Consider the following 23,966-nt stretch of genomic DNA (forward strand, 5'->3'; position numbering starts at 1 on the left):
ATTTCCCTGGTGATTAATGGTGTTAAGGATATTTTTATGTGCTTATTGGCTGTTCACACCTGCAGTATCTTTAGAGAAAGGTCTATTCAAGACCTTTGCCCACTTTTTAATCAGGTTGTTTTTATTGAGTTTTAGGGTATATCTGGATATTCATCCCTTATCAGATACATGATTTGCAAATATATTCTCCCTTTCTGTGAGTTGCCCTAAACTCTGTGGACAGTGACTTTTGATGAACAACATGTTTTAATCTTTATGAAGTCCAGTTTGTCTATTTTTTCTTTGGTCACCTGTGCCTTTAGTGCTATATCCAAGAAATCAGTGCCTGGTACTGTTTTAAAGGTGCAGCTGACAGGTTGGCTGCTGGGTAGGATTGGGATGGGATTGGAAGGGAAAGGAGTCCAGGCTTCTGGCTGTCTCGAGGCCCCTGGCCGAAGCCGAGTGAGCTGCCACCAACTGGGTAGGATGTGTTAGGGGTAAAAACTAGATCAGCTTTGGATGCATTAAGTCTGAGGGATCCCAAGCAGAGGTGACAGGGAGACAGTTGACACCTGAGTCTGATTTTGAGGATAGAGATTTGGCCTCAAGATGACAACCCAGGAGTCATCAGCCTGCAGAAGAAGAGGAGAGCCTGGCAGGAGGAAGGGGACATGGTGGCAGAGACAGTAGCTGAGTACGGAGTGCCTGTTCTTGGTGCCAGAATGGCCTGGCCCAGCGTAAGGGAAAGGCTGAAAAGTGCCACGCGCCAAGGGCTGGTCAGGGGAGAGAGAGGAAGACAAGCACACATCACCTCTTTGGCCTCTGATCAAAGGCCACTCAGCCTGGCTACACATTTATTGACTGTGGGTTTTGGGGTATATGTGCCAAAAACTGGGGTGTAGGTGGCACGATTGGAGGCCATCGCTCAATTCACCTTGATGTTCCTGGCGCCCGCCACCAAGCCTGGCCCTGGGAGAGCTCCTGCCAGTGAGTGTTGATCGAACAAATGAATGGAGTCCTGTGTGTTTCTCTGAGCAGACGGAAAAATGTGTGGGAGGGAGGATGGAGGACACCCAGCCAGCAACATCACTTCTCAGTGTTTGACAAAGTCTGGTTCTGCAAGATTATTTTTATGGAAATCTATCATACCTAGAGAAAGGTGCTCGCATCATAAGTGGGCAACTTGATGAATTTTCAAAGCACGTCCCCAGCATGCCCCCACCGAAGATGATTTGTACCACTTCCAGTCATGCTCCCCCCTATGGGTACCCACCATCCTGAAGTCTCCTCCTACAGATTAATTTGGCTGCCTTTTTACTTTCTATACATATATATTCCCTTTTGTATTAGCTTTTTTAGCTCAGCATATCTGTGAGGTTTATTCACATTATAATGTGAAGTTCTGGCCTGTTCTTTCTTCTGGCTGTTTAGTATACATTTATTTATTTGTATTTATTTATTTATCCATCCTCTTGTTAATAGACATTTGTGTAGTTTCCAACTGGGGGCTATCTTAAATAGTGCTTCCGGAAACATTTTAATTTGTGCCTGTTGGTGAACAGTTAGATGCATTTCTGATGATGTATACATAGTGGTGGAGTTGCTGGGTCACAGAGAAGGTGTGTTTTCAGCTTTCATCTAGTTTTATGCCAAAGAGTTTGTGCCAAGTTACCCTCCCACCAGTGGTGTCAAAGTTCTGGTTGTATCACACATCCTTGCCAACACTTGTCATTATCCTTTTTTTTTTCTTTTAGCCATTCAGATATACAGTGGTCCTATGTTGTACTGTTAATTTGCATTTATTTCCCTGATGGATAAGATTGAGTACCCATTCATATGCTTATTATTTTTTAAATGTTATTTATTGATTTTAGAGGAGAGAGAGAGGGGGAGGAGCTAGAAGCATCAACTCTTAGTAACTGCTTTTCATATGTGCCTTGACTGGGCAAGGCCTGAGTTTTGAACTGGCAATCTCAGCATTTCAGGTCAGCGCTTTATCCATTGTGCCAGCGCAGGTCAGACCTGTTCATATGCTTATTGACTCTTTAGATAACTTCTGGTGTGAAGTATCTCTTCAGACTTGCCCATTTTTCTATTGAGTTGCCTGTCCTGTTCTTATTGATTTCACAGAGCTCTTTATATTTTCTGGACACAAATGTCTTATTTGATATACGTATTGTAAATATCTTCTCCTCCTCCTCCTCCTCCTCCTCCTCCTCTTCTTCTTTCTCTTCTTTCTTCTTCTTAATTTATTGGTTTGGGAGAGAGAGAAAGAGACAGGAACATCAAGCTGTTCCTGTATGTGCCCTGACTGAGGATTGAACTGGCAACCTCTGTGGTTTGGGACGATGCTCTAACCAGCTGAGCTATCCGGCCAGAGTTGTGTGTAACTTCTTTTGATCAGTAAGAAGAGAAACCAAGAATTCATTGATTTAAACACAGGTCAAGCTCTTCATCTGTCAGAGCCTCAGTTTTCCTCTCTAAACCCAGCAGTGTGTTTAGCCCAGTGTTTAGTGTATAAACACAGCTGGGATGAAAGAGCCCTGAACTAAAATGAGCAAAACTGACATTGTCAGGCTGTTCAACCTAAGTCATCTCTGCCCCTCAGGTCAGTTCTTTAAATATCTATTAAGTGCCTATTATATACCAGTCTTTAGGCTAAGCATTGAAAGTACAGTAGTAAACAAGACCCACTCGCTACACTTGGAGGATTACACCTGAGGTCAGTGCAGGGGGCTATGGGAGCCCAGGAGAAGCACTGATTGGGCTAGGGTATCAGGGAAGGCTTCCTGGAGAAAGTGAGCCTCATGGTAGACTATATGGGTAAATGTCTTCTGTTCTGCCACTTGGGTGCCTTCTGTGTGCCAGGCACTGATTCCAAGCCAGGGGTGATTGTGTTCCCAGGGGACACTTGGCAACACCTGGAGATATTTTTGGTTGTCATGACTCGGGGAGAAGGTGCTACCAGCATCTAGTGAGTACAGGTCTGGGACGCTGCTCAGCATCCTTCAATACACAGGATTGCCCCCACCACAGAGATTTGTCTGACCCAAATGTCAGTAGTGCCAAGGTTGAGAAGCTGCGAGGTGGACAGTTGCAATACGGTGTGACATTACGATTGGGAGAATGAGCAGAGTACTGCCGGTATCACCCCATCTAGGGGGTAAGGGGAAGGCTTCCCAGAGGCCAGGGCCTGGAGCTGAATCGTGAAGGAATGATTGGGAATTGTCAGGAAACGGGGGACATTGAGGAAGGGCATGGATGGCATGGGGGAAACTTAGAAATGGGCAACTCCATGCAGACACGGAGGTTTCCCTCTCTGTCTCCGACGGACCTGGAGTCTCCGCGAGGGGACTGTGGCCACCAGGCAGTTAAAGGCTTAGTTAACCTGTGTGTCTGCACTGGACACATGTGGCTGTCGGGCCCTTAAAATGTGGTTAGTGAGGTTGAGGAACTGAATTTTTTATTTTAACATAATTTAAATGTAGACTTCAAGACAAATATTTGATTTTGTTCTTCAAAAACTTTTAAATATGGGTGGAACTGTTTGGGGATGTGAATGGGCTTTTTCAGCTATAAGTTTTATAAACCCTCAATGCAAATCAGGTCTGCCCACTGAGAATTTATTATTTATTATCCAAAGCGAGGTGTGCCAAAAGGCAGATGATACACCCAGACTGCAAAGACCTAGTACACCAAGGGGAGGCGGAGTAAAATGTCTTGTTGATTTTTATTTTTATATTCATTTTAATTTTCTTATTAATTAATGATTATATCTTGGATACAGTGAGTGAACTAAATCTATTATTACATTTATTTTTTAAAATTAAAAAAAATTTAATTTCGGTTGACAATGTTATATTAATTTCTGGTGTACAACATAGTGATTATACATTTATCTAACTTATATAGAGATCACTCCCGTAAGTCTAGGGCCCATGTGGCACCACACATAGTTATGACAGTATTATTAACTTATTTCCTGTGCTGTACCCTACCTCCCCGAGACTGCTTTTATAACAGGCAAACTGTACTTCTTAACCTGCTTCACTTCACCGATCCCCCAAAACCCCTTTCCTTCTGACAACCACCAAAGTGTTCTCTGTATCTATGAGTTTGTTTCCGTGTGTGTGTTCTTTTGGTTTTTAGGTTCATCACATGTAAGTGAAATCATATGATATTTGTCTTCCTCTGTCTGACTTATTTCACTTAGCATGATCCCCTCTGTGTCCATCCACGTTGTTGCAAACAGCAAGATTTCATTCTCTCTAAGGACGGAGAGGTATTCCATTGTATGTGCACCGTGTCTTCTTTATCCAGTTGTCTGCCAGTGGACACCTAGGTTGCTTCCGTATCTTGACTATCGTACATAATGCGCTAGTGAACGTAGGCGTGCATATGTCTGTTTTAATTCCTGTTTTGAATTTCTTTGGATAAATACCCAAAAGTGAAATTGCTGAGTATATGGTGGTTCTAGTTGTAAATTTTGGGGGAATCTCCATACTGTTTTCCACAGTGGCTACACCAGTCTGCATTCCCACCAGCAGTGTGCGAGGGCTCCCTTTCTCCACATCCTCGCCAACGCTTGTGTGTTGATTTATTGATCATAGCGATTCTGGCAGGTATGAGGAGATATCTCATTGTGGTTTTATTTCACACTTTTCTTTTTAATGTGGCCACTGGAAAATTGAATTCCATGTGATCACATTGGATGTTTATCAGATGTCACTGTTGTAAACTGTCAGGAAGAGCTGGAATGTCACATTGAGGCTGAGGGCTCGTGGAAGAGTTTAGGCGAGGGTGATGTGGTCAGGTGTCTGTGGTAACCATACCCTCTGGCTGCAGTGTGATAGGAGATTCCAGAAGACGGGCAGGTCTGGCATAGGCAGACTGCATAGCCTCAGAGGCCTGAGCTATGGTCGCAGAGAGAAGCCCTGATCTCCTGACAGATGGTGCCCCCTGCCAGTCCCTGAACAGGTAACCCGGGTGGGTCCAGAGTGAGGAGAAGCCCTTGGGGGAGGCAGACACAGCCCGGACCGGCTGGTCATTCAGAAGTCCTCCCGGCTCTGAGCCAGCAGGAGAGCGCTCAGCCACTGCAGGTCTGCCTGTTCCTGGTCGCGCTTCCCCAGACCTGCCAGCCCCAGCCCGGCCCTCACCCCAGCCTGGCTGCTGCTGCACCCCGCTCAGGCTTGATACCTGCAGCTTGCTGCCCGATGCTGCTTGCCACTGATTATCAGCTCTGCAACCTTGAGCAAGTGGCTTTCCCTCTCTGGGGGCTGCCTGTTTTGCATGGCCTCGCCCATGTCATACCTAGAGGACAGGAGAGATTAGAGGTACATGTGGGTGACAGGTCTTCCTGGGCTGGGTCTTTTGGTGGTGAGAATATGGAGCCCTGAGGGAGGAGGTACATGGTACTCTTCATTTTGCAGGGTGACCTCCCATCGCCAAACTCTGCGCAGTGTGCCCACTGCACTGCTGAGAAGGTTGAGACTCGGGCGGTGGGGCGGCTTGCCCAGGGTCATACAGCTTGACTGAGGCAGAATTGAGATGAGAAACACTGACTTTCCGGGTCCACAGCCGCTGCTCTCATGGCCACATCTCAGTGTGAGATCAAAGGCAGGGCGCTGTACCTCTCTGAGCCTCAATCTCCTCATCTGGGAAGTGGGAGGGTAATAGTGCTGACCACAGCTGGTTGCTGTGAGCCTGCAGTGAGCTGAGTAGAGCAGCCCAGCCCAAGGCCGGGCTCCGGGTGGCAGCTACTGTTTGCCGACTTACCTGTACATAAATCCTCAGCAGCTCTCTACAGTGAGTGGTATGGGCTCATTTTTCAGGGGAGAAGACTGAGGCTAAGATGTGTATAGCTTGTGAGAGCAAAGCTGGGGCCCCAACCAGCCCTTGGCTTCAGAGCCCTTTCCTGCTGCTGCGTGGCTCCCATCCTCACCTTCACCCTCACCCTCACCCTCACCCCAGGCCTTGGCATTACCTACTGTGCCTGAAGGGTAGGCTTGCCCCTGTCCCTGCCTGTTCCTCCATCCTGGATGACTGGCCCTGAAAGGGCATAGGGCAGCCTCTGCGGTGGCAGCGCCCACAGACGCCCAGCCAGAGCCTGTTCCCTCCCTCAGGATTTCTTCATCCGTTACTAGGGGAGTCTGTAACCCTCCCACCTTCCTACTCGGAGCCAAGCTTTCTGACAGCCAGAGTGGTTGGGCAGGAAGCTGGCTCGAACATCCCCAGGAGGTGGCCAGATCCTGAAGCCAGAGCGGAGAGAGGACTTAGAGGTTGTCAACTCTGATTGTCTAGACACCTTGTTCAGCCTCAGTATCCACATCTGGAAAATGGGAGGAATCGTCAGCTCTGGGTATGCAAAGTCGGTGCAGAAGGGGAACTTGCAGACTGCTGGTGGGAGGGCCTTTTGGAGGCACTTGGGCAGTTTCTGCTGGAATAGAAAGGATGTGTGGCCCCCAACCAGCGGACCCCCTTTAGGTACCTGCCTGGAGCTGTGCTTCTCAAGTTTGTGCATGAGAATGCCTGGGGTCTAGTTAAAATGCAGAGTCTGGTTCCGTATCTCTGGGATGGACGAGCCAGCTTCCAGGGGACCCTCCTGATGTGGTTAGCAAGGTCCTAGGGTGCCTCTTACACATGTTCCTTTGTGACGGAGTGCATGCATCAGAGGTGACAACAGCCTGATGCCCTTCAGGAAGGCCTTGGCCAAATGCATAGTGGGCCATCTGTGCCCGGGGTGCCCAGAGCATTTAAAAGGAGAGAGGGAGATGTCGGGTCTTGCAAATTCATGTCTTGTCTTCCATGAGGATGGAGCACCCTCTGAGTGCGGGGGCTTTACATATGCTGTAAAGTGATGTGGCCCCGTGCTGGAACACGGCCTGGCACACCTTAGGTGCTCAGGCCATGTTTACTGAATGCTGGAACAAGTATATTGGTATGGAAAGATCTCCAGGACCCTGTTGGAGGGAGCCAAGCCAGTTTCAGAAGGCTACACATGGTCTGAGACCTCTTGGCCTTGGCATTACTGACATTTTGGGCCAAATGAAGCTTTGTGGTAGGGCTGCCCTGGGCATTGTAGGATGTTGAGCAGCCCTAGTTGTGACAACCAAAGCTGTGTCCAGACACTACCGCTTGACCCCTAAGGGGAGAATCAGTGCTGGTTGAGAACCACTGGTGTGATGTGCTAGCACGTGGATGGAGGAGAGAGGGATGGGTGTTTGGGAGGGTGGGAGAGAGGCCCTCTGTGATTCTCATTCAGGTAGGTATTTGGCTGTAACCTCAGGAAGCAGATGAGGCTGGCCCCTCCCCACACTGATTGACAGTGGTTACCTTTTAGAAATGAGGACAAGGATAGGATTGGAGATTTTCCTCCAAAAAGACATAAGCCTTCTCTATTTTATTTTTTAGTATGGAGATTGTAGCTATGACTTGAGTGTTTAAGTAAATTTAAAAAATAGGAATGGTATAAGGACCCACTTCTAGAGTTGTGAGGATTTACTGAAAGCAGGCACCTGAAGTGTTCAGCATAGTGCCTGGCACATAGTGGAGGTACATCCCTTTGGCAGCGGCTAAGCCTACAGAAGCAGTTAAGACCCTGTTTGCATATGAGCCAGCTGGAGCTCAGAGAGGGCAAAGGATTTTCCCAAGGTCACACAGCAAAGTAGGAGGAAATTAGTGTTCCTGGCTCTGAAGGAGGGGCCATAGCTCCTCTGCCACCCTGTGGCCCCCATCAGGCATCTGGGCCTCCTGGTCAGCACACCTGCAGTCTGAGGCCATCATACCAGTGGTCCCTTTCAAGTCCCCCCAGCTTCTTCATTGCTTGAAGTTCACCAGTCCAGCTGGCACCAAGGAAGCAGGCACGGCTGGAAGTGGCAGGACTATAGCCTGTGGGAGTAGTGCTGCGTTTTTGCCCAACTGCAGTGGGAGGACTGCCAAAGATGCGGAGCCTGTGAAGGAGGACCCTGGCAGAGATAGTCTCTGTAGGTGGGCACTGGCTGCCAGCCCTGTGCAGTTCAGAATCATACCTCTCCTGCTCAGACATCTCCCATGGCTCCCTAGTACCCAAGACTAAATTTCCTTCCTGTGCCTCCTGGCCTACAAAAGATTCTCCATGACATAGCTAGATGCCAGATACTAATTATAGTAATAATAATAATTAGAGCACCTACTATTTGCCAGGCATGGTAGGAAGTGCTTTATGTGCACTATCTTACTTAATTTTTACAAAAGCCATATGGCACTGCTGCTAGTCTGATTCTCAATTTGCAAATTAGGGCACTGATGCCCACAGAGGTTAAGTGTGTTGCCCAAGGTCACATAGCCCTGGTCCAGCCAGGATCTGCAGCCTGACTCCAGAGCCAGACTCTTAACCAGGATGCCAGCCTACCTAATCTTTTTGGGAGGACAAACCAGCATGGAGCCGGCAGAGAGGAGCCCAGGTCTGGGTGTCTGAGAGCCAGCCCGAGCCTGGCTGCTTCGTGACCTTGCTGTGTAACCTTGGCCAGACTCCTCAGGGCTTGCAGCAGTCATTCTCCAAGGCTACCAGGCTTTTCCAAGGCTAGCTGTATATCTTAGGACAAGTTCCCCCATATTATGTGACAAGCCTAGAAATCACCCTGATTTCATTTCTCCATTCCTTTATTCTGCATCACACTATTGATCTATATCTATGCTAGAACGGTTACAGAATTCAGTAGACAAAAAAGGAGAAATAAATGGAGCTACAGTTAACCTGTTTGGAGGTACCTTTCTGGAGTTTTTTTTCCAGCATAAATATTTACCAGACTGGGATCAGATAACCTGTTTATCGCCCGACATCTTATCCCAGATGTCTCTCAGGGTAAGGAATCCCTTTTTACAGACAGATCCGGACCTGTCAATGTTGTGCCATGGATATTTAATTAGAATACCTAATTAGAAATGATTGTCAATTAATAGCTGGTGTTTACTGCCGTCTTCCTCCTTCCGGGTCCTGCCCAGAACAGTGAACAGCCATCCCAGCAACGTTCTGAGGCAGGCAGTTCAGCTCCAGTTTACAGATGAGAAAAGTGAGGCTTTTGAAGTTAATCAGCTGCAGTTCTCATGGCCCATCTCTGGCAAAGGCAGCCATGGATATGTCCCTAGCTCCCCCTGAGCCCTCCACCCATTGCCTTAACCACTGGGAAACCTGGCCATGGCCCTCACCTCTCATGTTCTCATGATGCCCTGTGTCTTTGAGGTGGGCGAGCCAGCTGAGTGCTAGCAAGGAAGGAAGACCACGTAGGAGAAGCCACTGTGGTCAGCTGACCGCACACCTGGGGTTCTGCTCAACTACCTAAGCCTTCTCTCATCCACTGCTGGTGACTGAGATGCAGAGCCTTGTTCTGCCTCCCTCAGGGCCGTGTGTATAGTGTGTGGGATCAGGGCCACCCCACTCCAGTCCCCAGTGCTCTCCCACCCACTGCTGACTTAATACTCAAGTTCACTAGCTGGCATATGACGCCAGCGTGGGTGGACACCTTCTTTCATAGTAGTTCTGTTATCTCCTACTTTTATTTTTCAAACAACATCAAAGCACCAGAATGTGCCAACAAACTTCCTGGTACAAACCCCTGCTGCCCTTGTGTTTGGTGGTGAAGAGAGCAAATGGGCTGAGATGGGCGGGACCAGGAGCCCAGGCCCCCCCCCCCCAGGCAGGAGTACAGCCTGGGGGGGGGGGTGGATGGCCGCCTGAGGGGCCCAGGAATTGGGATGTGGAAAAACGATGTCATCTTTATTGACTCAATTTAACACTTCCTCCAGGTGTCAATGTAGGTGACAGATTGCTGCAACTGGGCCTGATCGCCAAGGGAAACCACATGCATGTTTGTATGGCATTTCAGCTGCTACCGATATCTCCTCTCATCACTGCATGCAGATTGCATCCTCATCTTGTTGTTTATTCCTTTAATACAGGGCCATATGGGTTCCTGTATCACAGCCTTTTTATCCGTGGTCTTAGCCGGATTTTACTGTAATTGGTGTCCTTATAATCCGTATTTTATTCCATTTGGAAACTCTCTTCTAGAAAGAGGCCCAGAGGTTTCACCAGATGGCCTAAAGCAGTGGTCCCCAACCTTTTTTGGGCCACGACCGGTTTAATGTCAGAAAATATTTTCATGGACCAGCCTTTAGGGTGGGACGGATAAATGTATCACGTGACCGAGACAAGCATCAAGAGTGAGTCTTAGATGGATGTAACAGAGGGAATCTGGTCATTTTTTAAAAATGAAACGTCATTCAGACTTAAATATAAATAAAACAGAAATAATGTAAGTTATTTATTCTTTCTCTGCGGACCGATACCAAATGGCCCATGGACCGGTACCAGTCCACGGCCTGGAGGTTGAGGACCACTGGCCTAAGGGGTCCATGGCACAAAAAGAGGCAAAGAACTGATTAGACCTGTGTTTGCGTCCAGATGCCACCCTGCCTCTCTGCCCCACTGTGAGCATGGGAAGCCGCCTCCCCCGTCTGCGTTTGTCTGTGGCCTGGTCAGAGGGCAGCTTTCTTCGTCATGGGTGTTTGGGAGGTCAGCAGTGGTGTCCATCTGTCTGTCCACTGGATGTGGCACTAGGCTGCTCTAGCATGCCCATGTGGGTGCTCCCACAGCCACCTGCACGTGCCCTATCCTGGCATCTATCCCTCTCCTCATGGCTTGTCTGCCTCTTCTGGGACCGTTACTATCACACCCCTAATAGGCAGGCTTGTGTCTCCCAAGAAGTAACAGTACATAATCATTGCTAATGTCACTGAGCTCACACCCTGCGCCAGCCTCACAACAGCCAGCAAGTAGGTGCTGTTCGTACCCTTATTCTGGAGGTGAGGTGAGTGAGGCCAGAGAGGAGAAGTTGCCAGCATGAGGTCGCACCAGCGGCCAGTGGCTGAGCCAGGCTTGCACCTGGTCTGCCCAGCTCTATGAGCAGTGCATCCTGTGCCCAGCCCTTGAATGCGGAATTCAGGGATCTAAACAGTATGTCATAGAGCAAGGGGAGACCGTACATGGTAATGTGGGTCCCTGAGCCCCATCTCATAACTTCCAAATCAGGATTTTTGGGGGTGGGACCCAGCAATGTGTCTTTTAATAATTTCAGGAGATTCTGATGCACTTGTGAGAATACCTTAAAGGGAAGAAGTAACATTGGTATGAAAACAGAGCTCTGTCCTGAGTGTTGTGTCAGTTTGTTTATTTAATCCTTTCTGCTGCTGTTAGCATCCCCATTTCACAGGTGAGCAAACCAAGGCACAGAGAGGTTAGGTTAGGTTAACACCTTCCCTCACCTCTCCCCCAGGGCATTATTGCTTGTAGTTAGCAGAACCAAGACTCAGAGCCAGGAGTGTGGACTTCTACTCCAGTGCTCATTCCTCCACATCTGGCAGCTTCGTGGGGGGTGGGGGGCAGATGCAGGAAGCCCTGGTTGTAAAAAGCCTTTTCTGTTTTCATTGTTTACCAGGCAGGGGTCCCATGTTTTTCCAGGGCTGTGCCAGGCGCTAGGGGCAAGGCTGGGAGATGTGGGCCTGGAGTTGGGGCTGGTCACTGCCCTGAGCAGCTACATGATCTCGGACAAATAGCTTCCCCATCTGTGCATAGGGCAGGGTAGGGATTTGGGGGGCTGGTTAAGAGCTTGGGTTCTGGCATCAGACAGGCCAGGTTCCAGTTCAGGCTCAGTTAGTTCCCAGGTGTGTGACCTCAGGCTAAGTAAGCACTTCCCCTGTCTGAGCTTCAGCTTCCCTCTGTCAAATGGGACTAATAATAGTGCCTCCTCGCCCCTCCATGCAGGGTCAGTGTTAGAAGCAAAACAATACAAAAGTGACAGGCTTTCCCCCCATCTTTGCTGACAGCAGACCAGATGCTGGGTGATTCCGTGTCCATGTGAGTGCCTCCTTTTTTAAAAAATCAACTTATTTGTTTTCTCAAGTTGTACATTTTTTTCTTATCCACCAAAGGCTGCTGTGAGTCCTACCTGCCCTTCTGAGATGGGGCCCAGAACCCAAACATACGCCAGTTTCACCGAAACTCGCTGCATTTACATTTCATGGGCTTGTGTGCATTCTGCCAGTGCAGGGCCAGGGTTTGGCAAACTGGCACGTGTGACTGCCTAGCCCGTCTGGAGTGCAGACACACCATCCCTGCATATGCTGCCAGGTGTGCGGTCCCTGCAGCACCGACGACCGCTGACCACACAGTTAGCACCATTGGCTTTCTGGCCCTATATGCAAGTCCTGTGCTGACCTGCCTCTTCCCCCAAGCCAGCCGTTTCTCAGGTGGTGTGTCCCTTCCAGTCTCCATCCCTGTGATGACAGGGATCATAACATTCAGTGCAGACAGCTGTGCATGTTAGCTCCATGCCAGGTCTAATGGCAGGGGGTTCCTCCCACCTCTTTCCTCCAGGTGTTATTCCCATTTCTGAGATGAGAACACTGAGGCTTGGAGAGCACCCCAGAGGAACCCAGGCTTCCCAACCTCTGAGCAGGGGAGCCAAGATGTGACACCTGGCTTTACCTCCTCCTACCCTAGACTGGGGACTGGGCCCCCGAGGGGGAGGTGGGCAGCATGGTGAGGGGGGTGGTCCTGCTTTTATTGCTTTAAGTAAAAAATGCAAAGCAAGACAGGAAAGCGAGATCCTGGATCTAGGAGCATGGGCTATGGAGAAAGAGAGGGAGACAGACTCAGACTTTCCTACGGACTCCTGTGCTTACTGGCTGCGTGGCCTTGGGCAGGTGACCCCGCCTTTCTGAGCCCCGGTAAGTGGATGCTTAATACAGAAGGGTGAAATGGGGTGATGAGGAGCGTGTGAGGATAAAATTCAGTGATGTTTTATGAAACCCTTAGCTCAGCAACTCTCATACAATAGCTCAGTAAGTCAGAGCTTTTTTCTTTTCTTTTTTTTTTTTTTGGTGAAAGGAAGTGAGACAGAGACAGACTCCCGCACGCTTCCTACCGGGGATCCACACGCTTCCGACCGGGGATCCACCCGGCAAGCCGGCTAGGGGGCAGTGCTCTGCCCATCTGAGGCGTTGCTTTGTTGCTCAGCAACTGAGTTCTTATTAGCGCCTGAGGCAGAGGCCATGGAGCCATCCTCAGCGTCTGGGGCCAACTCGCTCCAGTGAGCCATGGTTGCAGGAGGGGAAGAGAGAGAGAGAAAGAGATGTTAGAGGGAGAGAGGTAGAGAAGCAGATGGGCGCTTCTCCTGTGTGCCCTGATTGGAATCAAACCCAGGACTTCCATATGCTGGGCCGCTATTCTACCACTGAGCCAACTGGCCAGGGCTCAGAGCTTATATTTTTTTATACTCTTTTTTTTGAGAGTGAGAGAAAGAGGGAGAAGGAGAGAGAGAAGCATCAACTTTCATAAGTTGTTCCATTTAGTTGTACACTCACTGATTGCTTCTTGTATATGCCCTGACCAGGGGTCAAACTCATAAACTCTGGTGCGCTGGGTCAACTCTTTCCACTGAGCAACCCTGCCAGGGCCAGTCAGAGCTTATTTTAAGGCAGCACACTAGCCTGTCTTCTCTCCATACGTTTTAAACCACTCCTAGCACTTCTAAGCTCAAGTCCAGAATGTCGGAATTACTGTTTTTCTTTTTCTCTCGGTGGAGTCTGGCAGGCTTTTCTTGGCTGGCTTTCCTCCAGAGTGGGTTAGAGGTCACTGATTCCCAGGGGCCCTGCCCTGGGAGAGAGCCTGGTCTCCCCAACTCCGCACCCTGGAGTTGGGGCTTGGGATGGTGAGGTCCACAGGGCTCAGCGCTGGAGGTGGTAGCCATGGCAATGGAATATTTGGGAGCTGGTTCCCACAGGGATGGCTGTGGAACTGATGGCTGAGCTCAGGCACATGGGCAGCAGGCACCCCTCCAAGGCTGCTCTGTAAGTGCAGTGACCTGCCACCTTAGCTGGTGGTGTGTGCTCTAGCCCCCGCCCCTGTCTTGGAAACCTCTTGATCTGCTGAGCTTGGGAAAACCATGCTGAGTTAGAAAGTTCAAATGAGTTTGAACCCAGATCAGTGTGGTATCAGTGTAAATGTCACCTCCTTCTGTGACTTTCTGTGGCATGGCTCTGCCTCCCACCACGGGCATTTCCTTCTGAACATCTGTTACAGGTGTAATTACTGTCTCACATGCTGGGTTTTTCCTCCCCACTCGAACGTCAGCTCCAGGAGGTCCAGGCCCTTCGTCTGCTGCTCTTGATGTGTCCCTAGCTTCTTTATCAGCACCTGGACCATAGCAGGCGTTCAGTAAACATTTGTGGAATGAATGACTCTGGGCCTACAGGGATCTTGAAGATTGAACAGCCACCCTCTCCTTCTCCCCTCCTGTCCTGGGCAGCCCATGAGTCAGTGGAAAGAGCAAGCGAAGCTCCCTCCCCTCCTCTCTTGCTGCACCCATTTGGTGAGCCACCTGAACGCAGTGCCACAGCGACCACCTGGGGGACAGCCAGATTTGGAAAGTGGCTTCTCCTCTTACTAGCTGCGGGGCTGCCAACCTCTCCAGCTCCCAGAGCTTCAGTCTCCTCACCTATCAGGGGAATAGAAATCCCCACCGTAAGTTTCTGCAGAGAATGAAATTAGAAAATGAAAGCCAGCATGTAAATAGTGCTCGCTAGCATCGTGTACCAGGCACTGTTCTAACACGTTCTAACAAGGCTAGTTCCTCATTTGCAATGGCCACATCTCTAGGGCCCAGGTGCCATGTGTGCATTGTTACCACCCCCATTTTAGAGATGAGGAAACTGAGGCTCAAAGAGGCTAAGTGACTTTCTAAGGTCACACAGCCAGTAGCTAAGAGCTGGGATTTGAGCCTAAGTCGTCTCGCCCCCAGTTGTAATTTTTCAACATCCTAGTCATTTTCTTACTGCATAGAAAAACAATATGACCATGAAAGTTTGTTTTCTCTCTCCTGCCACCAGACCACCACCCTGGGTGGCATTTTGAGTCTATTTCCTTCTTGTCTCTTTGTTTCTTCACCTGTGTTTTATATTTGCTGGTTAGTGTGGTCGATCTGGCACTCGCTTTTGGGCAGAGTCCTGCTCACTTGGCACGCACGTGGGCTTTTGTCACCCATAAATTAGAGAAGCAGGGCCCCCGCCCACCCACTCACCAGTGGGCTGTTTTGAGGATAAATCAAGGTAGGGCCTGGAAAGCCTTTGCTCCCTCTCAGTGGAATACAGAGGAGCATAATAAATGCTAATGTTTCTCCTATAAGAAAAAGAGGGCTCATTGACCCCCTCCCCATCCTATCATTTGTATCTGAGTTCGTGTCATCCAGCAGAATTTGTGCAAATGATGGGACTGTCCCAGCCCAGGGTCTACAGACTTTTTATATAAATGTCCAGATAATTAATATTTCAGGTTTTGTGCAGCACATAGACATTTTGTTGCTACTTCTCTTTCTTCCCACCCTTTCCCTTCTCCCTTCCCCCTTCCCCCTTCCCCCTTTTCCACCTCCTCTTGCCCTTAAAAAAACTTAAAAGCACATAGGCCATACAAAACCAGGCCCAGGGTTGGGTTAGGCCCGAGGGCCACAGCTTGCCCACCGTGTTCAGGACAGTAGCCACTGGTCACCATGGGGGGTACTGGACACTTGAAATGTGGCCAGTACAAATGAGCTGAATTTTAATTTTTCTTTAACTTTACTTTAGATTTAAATACCTGCGTGTGGCTAGTGCTCCACTCCAGACGCGCATTTCTAAGTGACTGAAGGCTCTGATCACCCTGCTCCTTAGCCCCGAAAGGGCCCTCCAGGCCGTGGGAGCTGCTGGACTGGCAGGTCTCCCCAGCTCTCTGGTGTTTCAGTGGCCGCCTGAGAGCAGCTGGGCCCAAGCCACCCTGCCCCTCCTGCCTCCCGCTTGGAAGAGCTTCAAGTGCCCGATCCCTAATTGTTTTTATTTGTTCCCAGAGGCAGACCTCCCATCATTGGCCACCCATGCCCCAGGAGCATAAGGCTTGTGTATTTTGTAGCTCAGAGGCTGGGGCCTGGTTGCTGTGGTTACACCTGGGAACCCTTCACCATCTGGGTTTAGATGTACTAATTGGGCTGGTATTTTAGGATCGACAAAAACTATACAGGAGGGAGGAAATCAGGGAACAGGAAGGGAGAGGGGACAGAACTGCAGTGACAGCCTACACCCAGTTTATTTCCATCGTGGCACAAATGAAATGACAGCTGAGATTTCTGAGTACTTGCTGTTACCTTTTTGAAACCGCCTGGCAGCCCATTTTATGGATGGGGAAAACTAAGGCTCAGAGGAGTAACAGTCTTATGTAGTCAGGGAGTCATTCTCCAGAGCTTCATTCTTCACTGTCCCCACCTCCTGGAAAGGGGCCCAGAAGAGAGAAGTTGAGCCACACACTTTGCTTGAGATACTGTGAAGTGACTTCTTCTTTAGGGCCTCGCTTGTCCTATCAATAACATGGGTTGGCAGAGAGCCAGGGGCTCCCTGAGGTAACAGTGTCATAGCTCACACCTGTCTGCCTGAGAAGTATACCAGTTCATTTTCTGTCAGACCAGGTGACTTCAGATCCCAGCTGTGACATTTGGGCACAGATGGTCTCCCCCAGCACTGCACCCTCTCGCTGCTCCGAGGGGGCCAAGCCCCTTCTGTGGCACCCGCCCCTAATGCAGCAGCTCCTGTGCTCTGCAGGGGTCAGCGGACAGGCAGCCTTGGTGAGCGGTCACCGGGGCTGGAGTTCAGGAACAAGGGTGCCCAGGGATGGTCAGTGCAGCCCCAAGGTCCCCTGAGTCCCAGCCGCTCTTGAGACAGTCCCAGGCACAGTCACCTTCACATCCCAGTCTCCATTATTGGTGGCTCAGCAAAGCCCCGGGCGGCGGCCGGCGGCCAGTGGCCCAGCCCTCCACGTCCCACTTTCTAGTGCCGGTGCTTTTGGTCTGCTCAGCGCTTCACACAAGCTCCCTGAACCTCATAATAGCTCCCTGAGTAAAGGTTATTATTATCTCTTTTTTATTTTTGGAGGAGAGAACGGAAGTTCAGAATGACGAAGTCCTTTGTCCAGCCACCAGCTGGCCAGCGGCAAGAGCAGGAATTGAACTTGGAGCTGTTGGGCTCCCGAGTCAGAGGCTCTTCCCCCTCTCCTCACTGCCTGGATGCCGGAACACCTCCCCTGATGGAGTCTAGTGGAAGGTGGGGTGGAGCACAGGCCCAGGTCTCTGGGCTGTGCCCTCCGGCCCCTCCCAGAGAGTGGCTCTGGGTGCCCAGGAAGCTGCTATCTGTACTGTGGGTTGCCAGCTGTCAAGTCACCCTCCAGGTCTCTGCTGCCTTCTGCTCATGTCTGACCTGCCTGCTCTGAGTATTTTCCTGTGGTGGCAGAGATAGGCCTCTTGCTGGGACCTGTCCAAGGACAGTGACCAGCTCAGCCACAGCCTGGTCACTCCGGCCGTGGGACCTTTGGCAGGTTGCTGCTTCTCTCTGAGCCACTGAGATGAGGCAGTCCTACCCCAGAGGTCAGGGAGACCTTCTGGGGGGACACGTAGAAAAAGCCTTAGCACAACATGTGCTCAACAAATGTAACCACACAGACATCAGGGGCTCTGTTTTGAGGAGCTATTGCCAAATGAGTGACCAGTATTAAGCAAAACTGGTGAGTTGGTAATGCTTTTCTTATTCTGCTGATCCCATCCTATAGGGGTTCCCTGCCCCCTGGCTTTTAGTATCCAAAATCACTTCTAACCCCAAAGAAGCTTAAAAGGACAGCAGTTCCCCCCCAAAAAAAATTTGTGGTTTCACCTTTCCTGATTTCAGTTACCTTTGGTCAACCATAGTCCAAAAATATTGAATGGAAAGTTCTGGAAATAACTCATCAGTTTGTGCACCTTTCTGGAGAAATCTCTCACAGTCCCACTTGGGATGTGAATCTTCCCTTTGTTCAGCATGTCGACACTGTGTTGCTCCCTCCGGTAGTAGCCATCTTGGTGATGAGAGATCACTGTCATAGTATCACAATGCTTGTGACCCTTGCTTTACTTACTAATGGCCCAAAAGTGAAAAAGTAGTTTACACTTTATCAGAGGTATGTATGGATAGGAAAAAACACAGCATGTATAGGGTTCAGTACTATTTGTGACTTCAGGCGTCCCCTGGGAGTCTTGGAGTGGCCCCGGGGATAAGGGGGGACTACGGCAGGCACACCCATGTGCACACACGGTAATGTTCACGCTGTACCTTTACTTTCCCGAATGATCCCCTTTTCTCCCTCTCTGCGTCCCCCATTACCGTCTTTCCCCCCAAGCTCCTCTCCCTCACTCCCCTCTAAGCGTCAGGAAGAAAGGGTGGCTGACAGTTCCGCAGGGGAATTGGCCCTGAACTTATAGTTGGCAGACTTCTCGTCTCAGGAGTAAGTGGAGAGTATCAGTGAGCAGCTAAAGAAGCCCCTTGGGGGGACTTCTGAGTGGCTTCATGTCCTGTACAGCCTTCTTCCTCCCCCAGAAGTAGTCCTGGAATTAGATTTTCCCACCCCAGATCCTGAATTCAGGGCACTGATGAGCCCCCCAAATTGTCAGCAGCAAGTTTCTCGGGAGAGGGTCCGCAGCTATGTTCTGATGCTTGGAGGCCAGTGACCCCAGGAGGAGACACCTTTGCTTTTCAGTCACTTCTAGAACCTTTGATGTCAGTGGACCCACCCATCTTTGCAGGGAGGAAACTGTGGGAGGAAGTGACTCTCCCAAAGCCATGTGGCCAGGAAATGCCAGGGCCTCTCAGCAGTTTCGATCCCATACAGAACCCAGGTATGCCTGGCTCCCAGAATGCCCAGAGACCTCAAGCTGTGACTTTGATTCTGGAAAGAAATCAGAGAGGAAACCATAGTGATCATTTCATAGCCCTCAGTCTGTGCCAGGCCCTGCTTATTGGACCAAGGTGCATTCCATAAATACTTACTGAGTACCTACTAGGTGCCAGGCACTGTACTAGGAGCTGGGAGACAGCCGTGAACAAAATAGGCAAAAACCCTGTTGCTACAAAACGATGTGCTGCCGGACTAATCCACATTTTGATTGTCAATTTAAAAATAAGTAGTATTCCCTCCCTCCATTGATCAGATGAGGAAATTGAGGCACTGAGTGAGTGGTTAAGGAACTGGGGAAGGCCCCACAGGTAGGGAGTGGTAAGAAGGGATTTGAACCAGGCCATCTGGCCCCAGAGACCCTGTGGGGTGATGACAGCACCTACCCCTGGGTAGGTTGGAGGACCTTTTGAGTGAGATGGACAAAGTGCCCATCTGGGTGAGTACTCTGCCATGTCAACATTTTCGTGTTTGCGGTCTTTGGGGCCTATGTGGCAAAGAGCCCCCAGCGCGCAGGCCTCCCTGAACACACGTACCCCTTTCTCCCCAGATGTGAACTCCGCAGAACTCCCGCTGACCTGTCGCTAAAGCAGGCCCCCCACCCCAGGCCCAGCATGCGCCTGTCGGTGCGGAGGGCGCTGCTGGCCGCCGGCTGCGCCCTGGGCCTGATCCTGGCGTTCCAGCTAGGACAGCAGGTGCTGGAGTGCCGGGCGCTGCTGGAGGGCTCACGGAGTCCCCGGCGCACCATGCGGCCAGAGCAGGAGGACCTGGTGATGGTGGGCACGGACCACGTGGAGTACCGCTATGGCAAGGGCATGCCACTCATCTTTGTGGGCGGAGTGCCCCGCAGCGGCACCACGCTGATGCGCGCCATGCTGGACGCCCACCCTGAGGTGCGCTGCGGCGAGGAAACCCGCATCATCCCCCGTGTGCTGGCCATGCGCCAGGCCTGGTCCAAGTCCGGCCGGGAGAAGCTGCGGTTGGACGAGGCTGGTGTGACGGACGAGGTGCTGGACGCCGCCATGCAGGCCTTCATCCTGGAGGTGATCGCCAAGCACGGCGAGCCGGCCCGCGTGCTCTGTAACAAGGACCCCTTTACACTCAAGTCCTCGGTCTACCTGTCACGCCTGTTCCCCAACTCCAAGTTCCTGCTGATGGTGCGGGACGGCCGGGCCTCTGTGCACTCAATGATCACTCGCAAGGTCACCATTGCAGGCTTTGACCTCAGCAGCTATCGTGACTGCCTCACCAAGTGGAACAAGGCCATCGAGGTGATGTACGCCCAGTGCATGGAGGTGGGCAAGGACAAGTGCCTTCCGGTTTACTATGAGCAGCTGGTACTGCACCCCAGGCGCTCCCTCAAGCTTATCCTCGACTTCCTCGGCATCGCCTGGAGTGACACTGTTCTGCATCATGAGGACCTCATTGGCAAGCCCGGTGGTGTCTCCTTGTCTAGGTGAGATCCCTGGTCCTGGGGTTGGAAACACTTGATAGAAAAATGGGCTCCCTGTCTCCCAGCTCTGTGGCCATGGGTAAGTCACTATGCCTCTCTGAACCTTCGCCTCCTCTGTTGTATTGGAGAAGAACTAGGAAGGGGGGTGGTTAGGAACAGAGCCATCAACCGGATCTCGCATCTCCTAGTTCTGTTGCGTTGGGCAAGTCACTGTACCACTCTGAGGCTCAGCTTCATTACCCAAAAAGAGTAGGGCAATCACTCTTCTCTTTTCTGGCAGAATCGGCAAACTTCGAATAGACTTTGTAGTAAGGCTGTAGAGGGTGAAGGTGCAGGACACAGATTCTGGAACCAAGCTGTTTGGGTTTGGATCCCAGCTCTACTACTTCCTAGCTGTGTGACGGTGAACAAGTGACTCAACCTCTCTGAGCCTCCACTTCATCATCTATAACATGGGGCTATAATCTATCTACCTTATAGATAGATACCTATGGGTATCAATAGGATAATTTTTTTTGTGTGTGTATTTTTCTGAAGCTGGAAACGGGGAGAGACAGACAGACTCCCGCATGCGCCCGACCGGGATCCACCCGGCACGCCCACCAGGGGCGACGCTCTGCCCACCAGGGGGCAATGCTCTGCCCCTCCGGGGCATCGCTCTGTTGCGACCAGAGCCACTCTAGCGCCTGAGGCAGAGGCCAAGGAGCCATCCCCAGCGCCCGGACCATCTTTGCTCCAATGGAGCCTTGGCTGCGGGAGGGGAAGAGAGAGACAGAGAGGAAGGAGGGGGGGGGGAGAAGCAGATGGGCGCTTCTCCTGTGTGCCCTGGCTGGGAATTGAACCCGGGACTTCTGCACGCCAGGCCGACGCTCTACCACTGAGCCAACCGGCCAGGGCCAATAGGATAATATTTTATACATATTAGGGGCTACTATTATTTCTATGGTTAGTGTTGATAATTGCTTGTATTGCAGTACTTACTATCCCCACCATCATTATCATTTTATAAGTGCCTACTATATGGCAAGCCCTGGGTTAAACCCCCAACAAACATTATTCCTTTAATCCCCATAGCAACCTGAGGACATAGGAACTTTGCTTATCCCTTTTACAGATGGAGAAACTGGATCTCCGAGAGAAATTACTGGCTAAAGGCCACACAGCTAGGAACATGTGGTGCCAGCATTTGAGCCCAGGTCTGTTGGCCTCCAGAGGGTGTCCGGGACCCCTCTTCCTCCCCCCTCATGTCCCTTGCTTTCTCCCTTCCTCCTTTGGGAGGCTGTCCCTCTCCTACGACCCAGAGCACTCAGACAGCGCAAGGTGAGAGAGAGCCATCTCCTGTCTCCAGCCTGCTCAGGCCAGCACGTCCTGGAGAACCCAATGGAAGGGTGGTCCTTCCTGGGACCCACCTCCCTGTTTCCTTTGTGGCCAGTTCCTGCCAGTCTACATCACCAAGAGCTCCTGAGCCCAGAGCGGAGCTGGGGGCTTACCCCGGCCAGTTAGTGCTAGAGCTGAGATTTTGTAAATTTTCATGACAAAACATCAGATTACCACAGAGTCACATCTTTATTGTAAGGAATTGGAAAAATACACAAAACAAAAGACAAAACCCATAATCCCACCACCCGATTTTGACAAATGGCCTGCTAGTCCTTTGTCAGGAGATATTGACAACCACAGAGGCCTGGCAAACTGTTCCCCTGTAACCTGTTTTCACTTTGTATTTGGGACCCCTTGCCTGTGGCCCGGCACTCTTCTGCAGCGTCGTTTTGGACGGCTGTATAATATTCCATGTGAGTCACCATATTCTAATCACCATCCCCTGTTTTGGGGCACGGGTTATTTCTAGTTTTATTGCCTCATATCAAGCACTGCTCCCATTCCCGTTCTGAGATGCATCTGTGTCATTCCTGTCCCAGAGACACAGGGTTATAGCAGAGCCCACGCACCTATTGGCGATTGCTGACACATTGGCTACAGCTGAGGTTCAAATCCAGGTCTGCAGATCCAAACCTATGGTCTCCCCCCTCCCCTGCCATCCACACCCTTGTAGCCTCCCTTGTCCTCACTCCTGGTCCTGTCTTCCTTTTGCCACATCTTTTTGTTTCTGTTCTTCTCCCCCCATGTTCCCTTAGTCGGGATGGAAGTATCTAGAAATAGGCTTTCGATTCTGGGAGTTCTCCACCCTCCATCCTGCAAGGTCCCTGAACTAGAACTGGTAGGATCTTCACGATCAGATGGCTGAGTCAGCCCGATTCAGGGGCGAGTAAGGAGGCGCGTGCAAGATAAGGGCTGCTCCGTTGCTGTAGTTCAAAACAACCTAACCGTCCATCTCTAGGCAGATGGAAAACTAAGCTATGGAGGAATGCTGCGCAGCTGGAAAAAAGAATGTTGAATAGGAAAAAAAGTTGCCAATACCTATAGCGTACAATTTTGTTTTAGAAACTACAGACAAAACCATAGATTTTCTGTGTGGGGTAGGGGAGGGAAGGAGAGCGAGAAAGCTGACACTTATTGAGACCTTATGATGTTCCATATATTCTTCTATTATTAACTCATTTGCTTGTGTTAATTCACTTACTGCCCAGAACAGCCCAGCGAGATGAGTCCTATCCTTATTCTCATTTGTAGATGAGGACACTGAGGCTCAGAGTGGTTCAGCTGGCATTTGCACCCAGACACTCTGGCTCCTGAGTCAGCTCTTAGCCGCTCTGCTATTTAAAGCACAGGAAAAACATTGGAAGGATGTGCTCCAAAGTGCCAAGACTGGGTCCCCATAGAAAGCTGATGGACTGGGAGTGCTGACCACGGGGACTCTTAGCCTTGCCATTAGTGTTTTATAACCATTTCCCAAGAACAAAATATCCATCTCAGTCACATAAAAATTTAAGCACCAACAGAGTTCACTTCCTCTTACTTTCTTCTGACTTCCCATCACATGCTGTTATCCCCACTGTACAGAGGAGGTGTGATGAGGCCAAGTGACTCATCCACAGTCTCAGAGTTGATGGAGGCAGAGCTGGCTGGGGGCAAGGTCCCCCCCGTCATTCCCACTGTTGCAGAGTGACTGAGCAGGGAGCCCGCCCAGGTGCCATCTGGGTGTACCCGGGTACCCTCCAGCCTGTCTTCTCTCCCCAGGATCGAGCGGTCCACAGACCAGGTCATCAAGCCTGTGAACCTGGAAGCACTCTCCAAGTGGACTGGTCACATCCCAAGGGACGTGGTGAGGGACATGGCCCAGATCGCCCCCATGCTGGCTCGGCTTGGCTATGACCCCTATGCAAACCCTCCCAACTACGGCAACCCTGACCCCATCGTCATCAACAACACGCACCGGGTGAGTGTGCGCGCGCATGTAGAGGTATATTATACCTTTGGGCTGCGGCAGGGGAGCAAGCCCCAGCTATCCGAGGAAACGGATTCCTAAGCTATGGCCAGGAATACATGGTGAATCGTGTGACTGCTCTATTTCCATTTTTGCTTGGGCTGCAAGGAAGCTCAAAGCCAACTGTCTCTCACACTCTCTAGCATCTAACCCTCAGGCCCATCTGTGTACAGTTCTTCCTTGTTTCTCTACTCTTATTTACCCTCTCCCCCTATTTCCCTGGCTATTGGTTTGTCTGTTTATAAATTACTTCAAGCCTTTGTTGAGAGGGGCATGAATAAACTTTTGGTCCCTTTATTGCCCCCGTAAGGTTGTAATGTTGATTTCTCAGACAA

General features: G+C 50.6%; 1 protein-coding gene across 1 annotated transcript in view; it reads left to right on the forward strand.

Moving 5' to 3' along the window:
* Positions 1 to 23,966, forward strand: part of TPST2 (tyrosylprotein sulfotransferase 2) — a 48,521-nt gene that overhangs the window by 16,314 nt on the left and 8,241 nt on the right. Inside the window, exons 2-3 of the mRNA XM_066260259.1 lie at positions 19,344 to 20,249; positions 23,385 to 23,583. Coding sequence (XP_066116356.1) covers positions 19,408 to 20,249; positions 23,385 to 23,583 — 1,041 coding nt within the window. The 5' untranslated portion in view covers positions 19,344 to 19,407. The remainder of the gene's footprint in view (positions 1 to 19,343; positions 20,250 to 23,384; positions 23,584 to 23,966) is intronic.

Source organism: Saccopteryx bilineata, chromosome 2 (assembly GCF_036850765.1).
Source record: "Saccopteryx bilineata isolate mSacBil1 chromosome 2, mSacBil1_pri_phased_curated, whole genome shotgun sequence".
NCBI lineage: Eukaryota > Metazoa > Chordata > Mammalia > Chiroptera > Emballonuridae > Saccopteryx > Saccopteryx bilineata.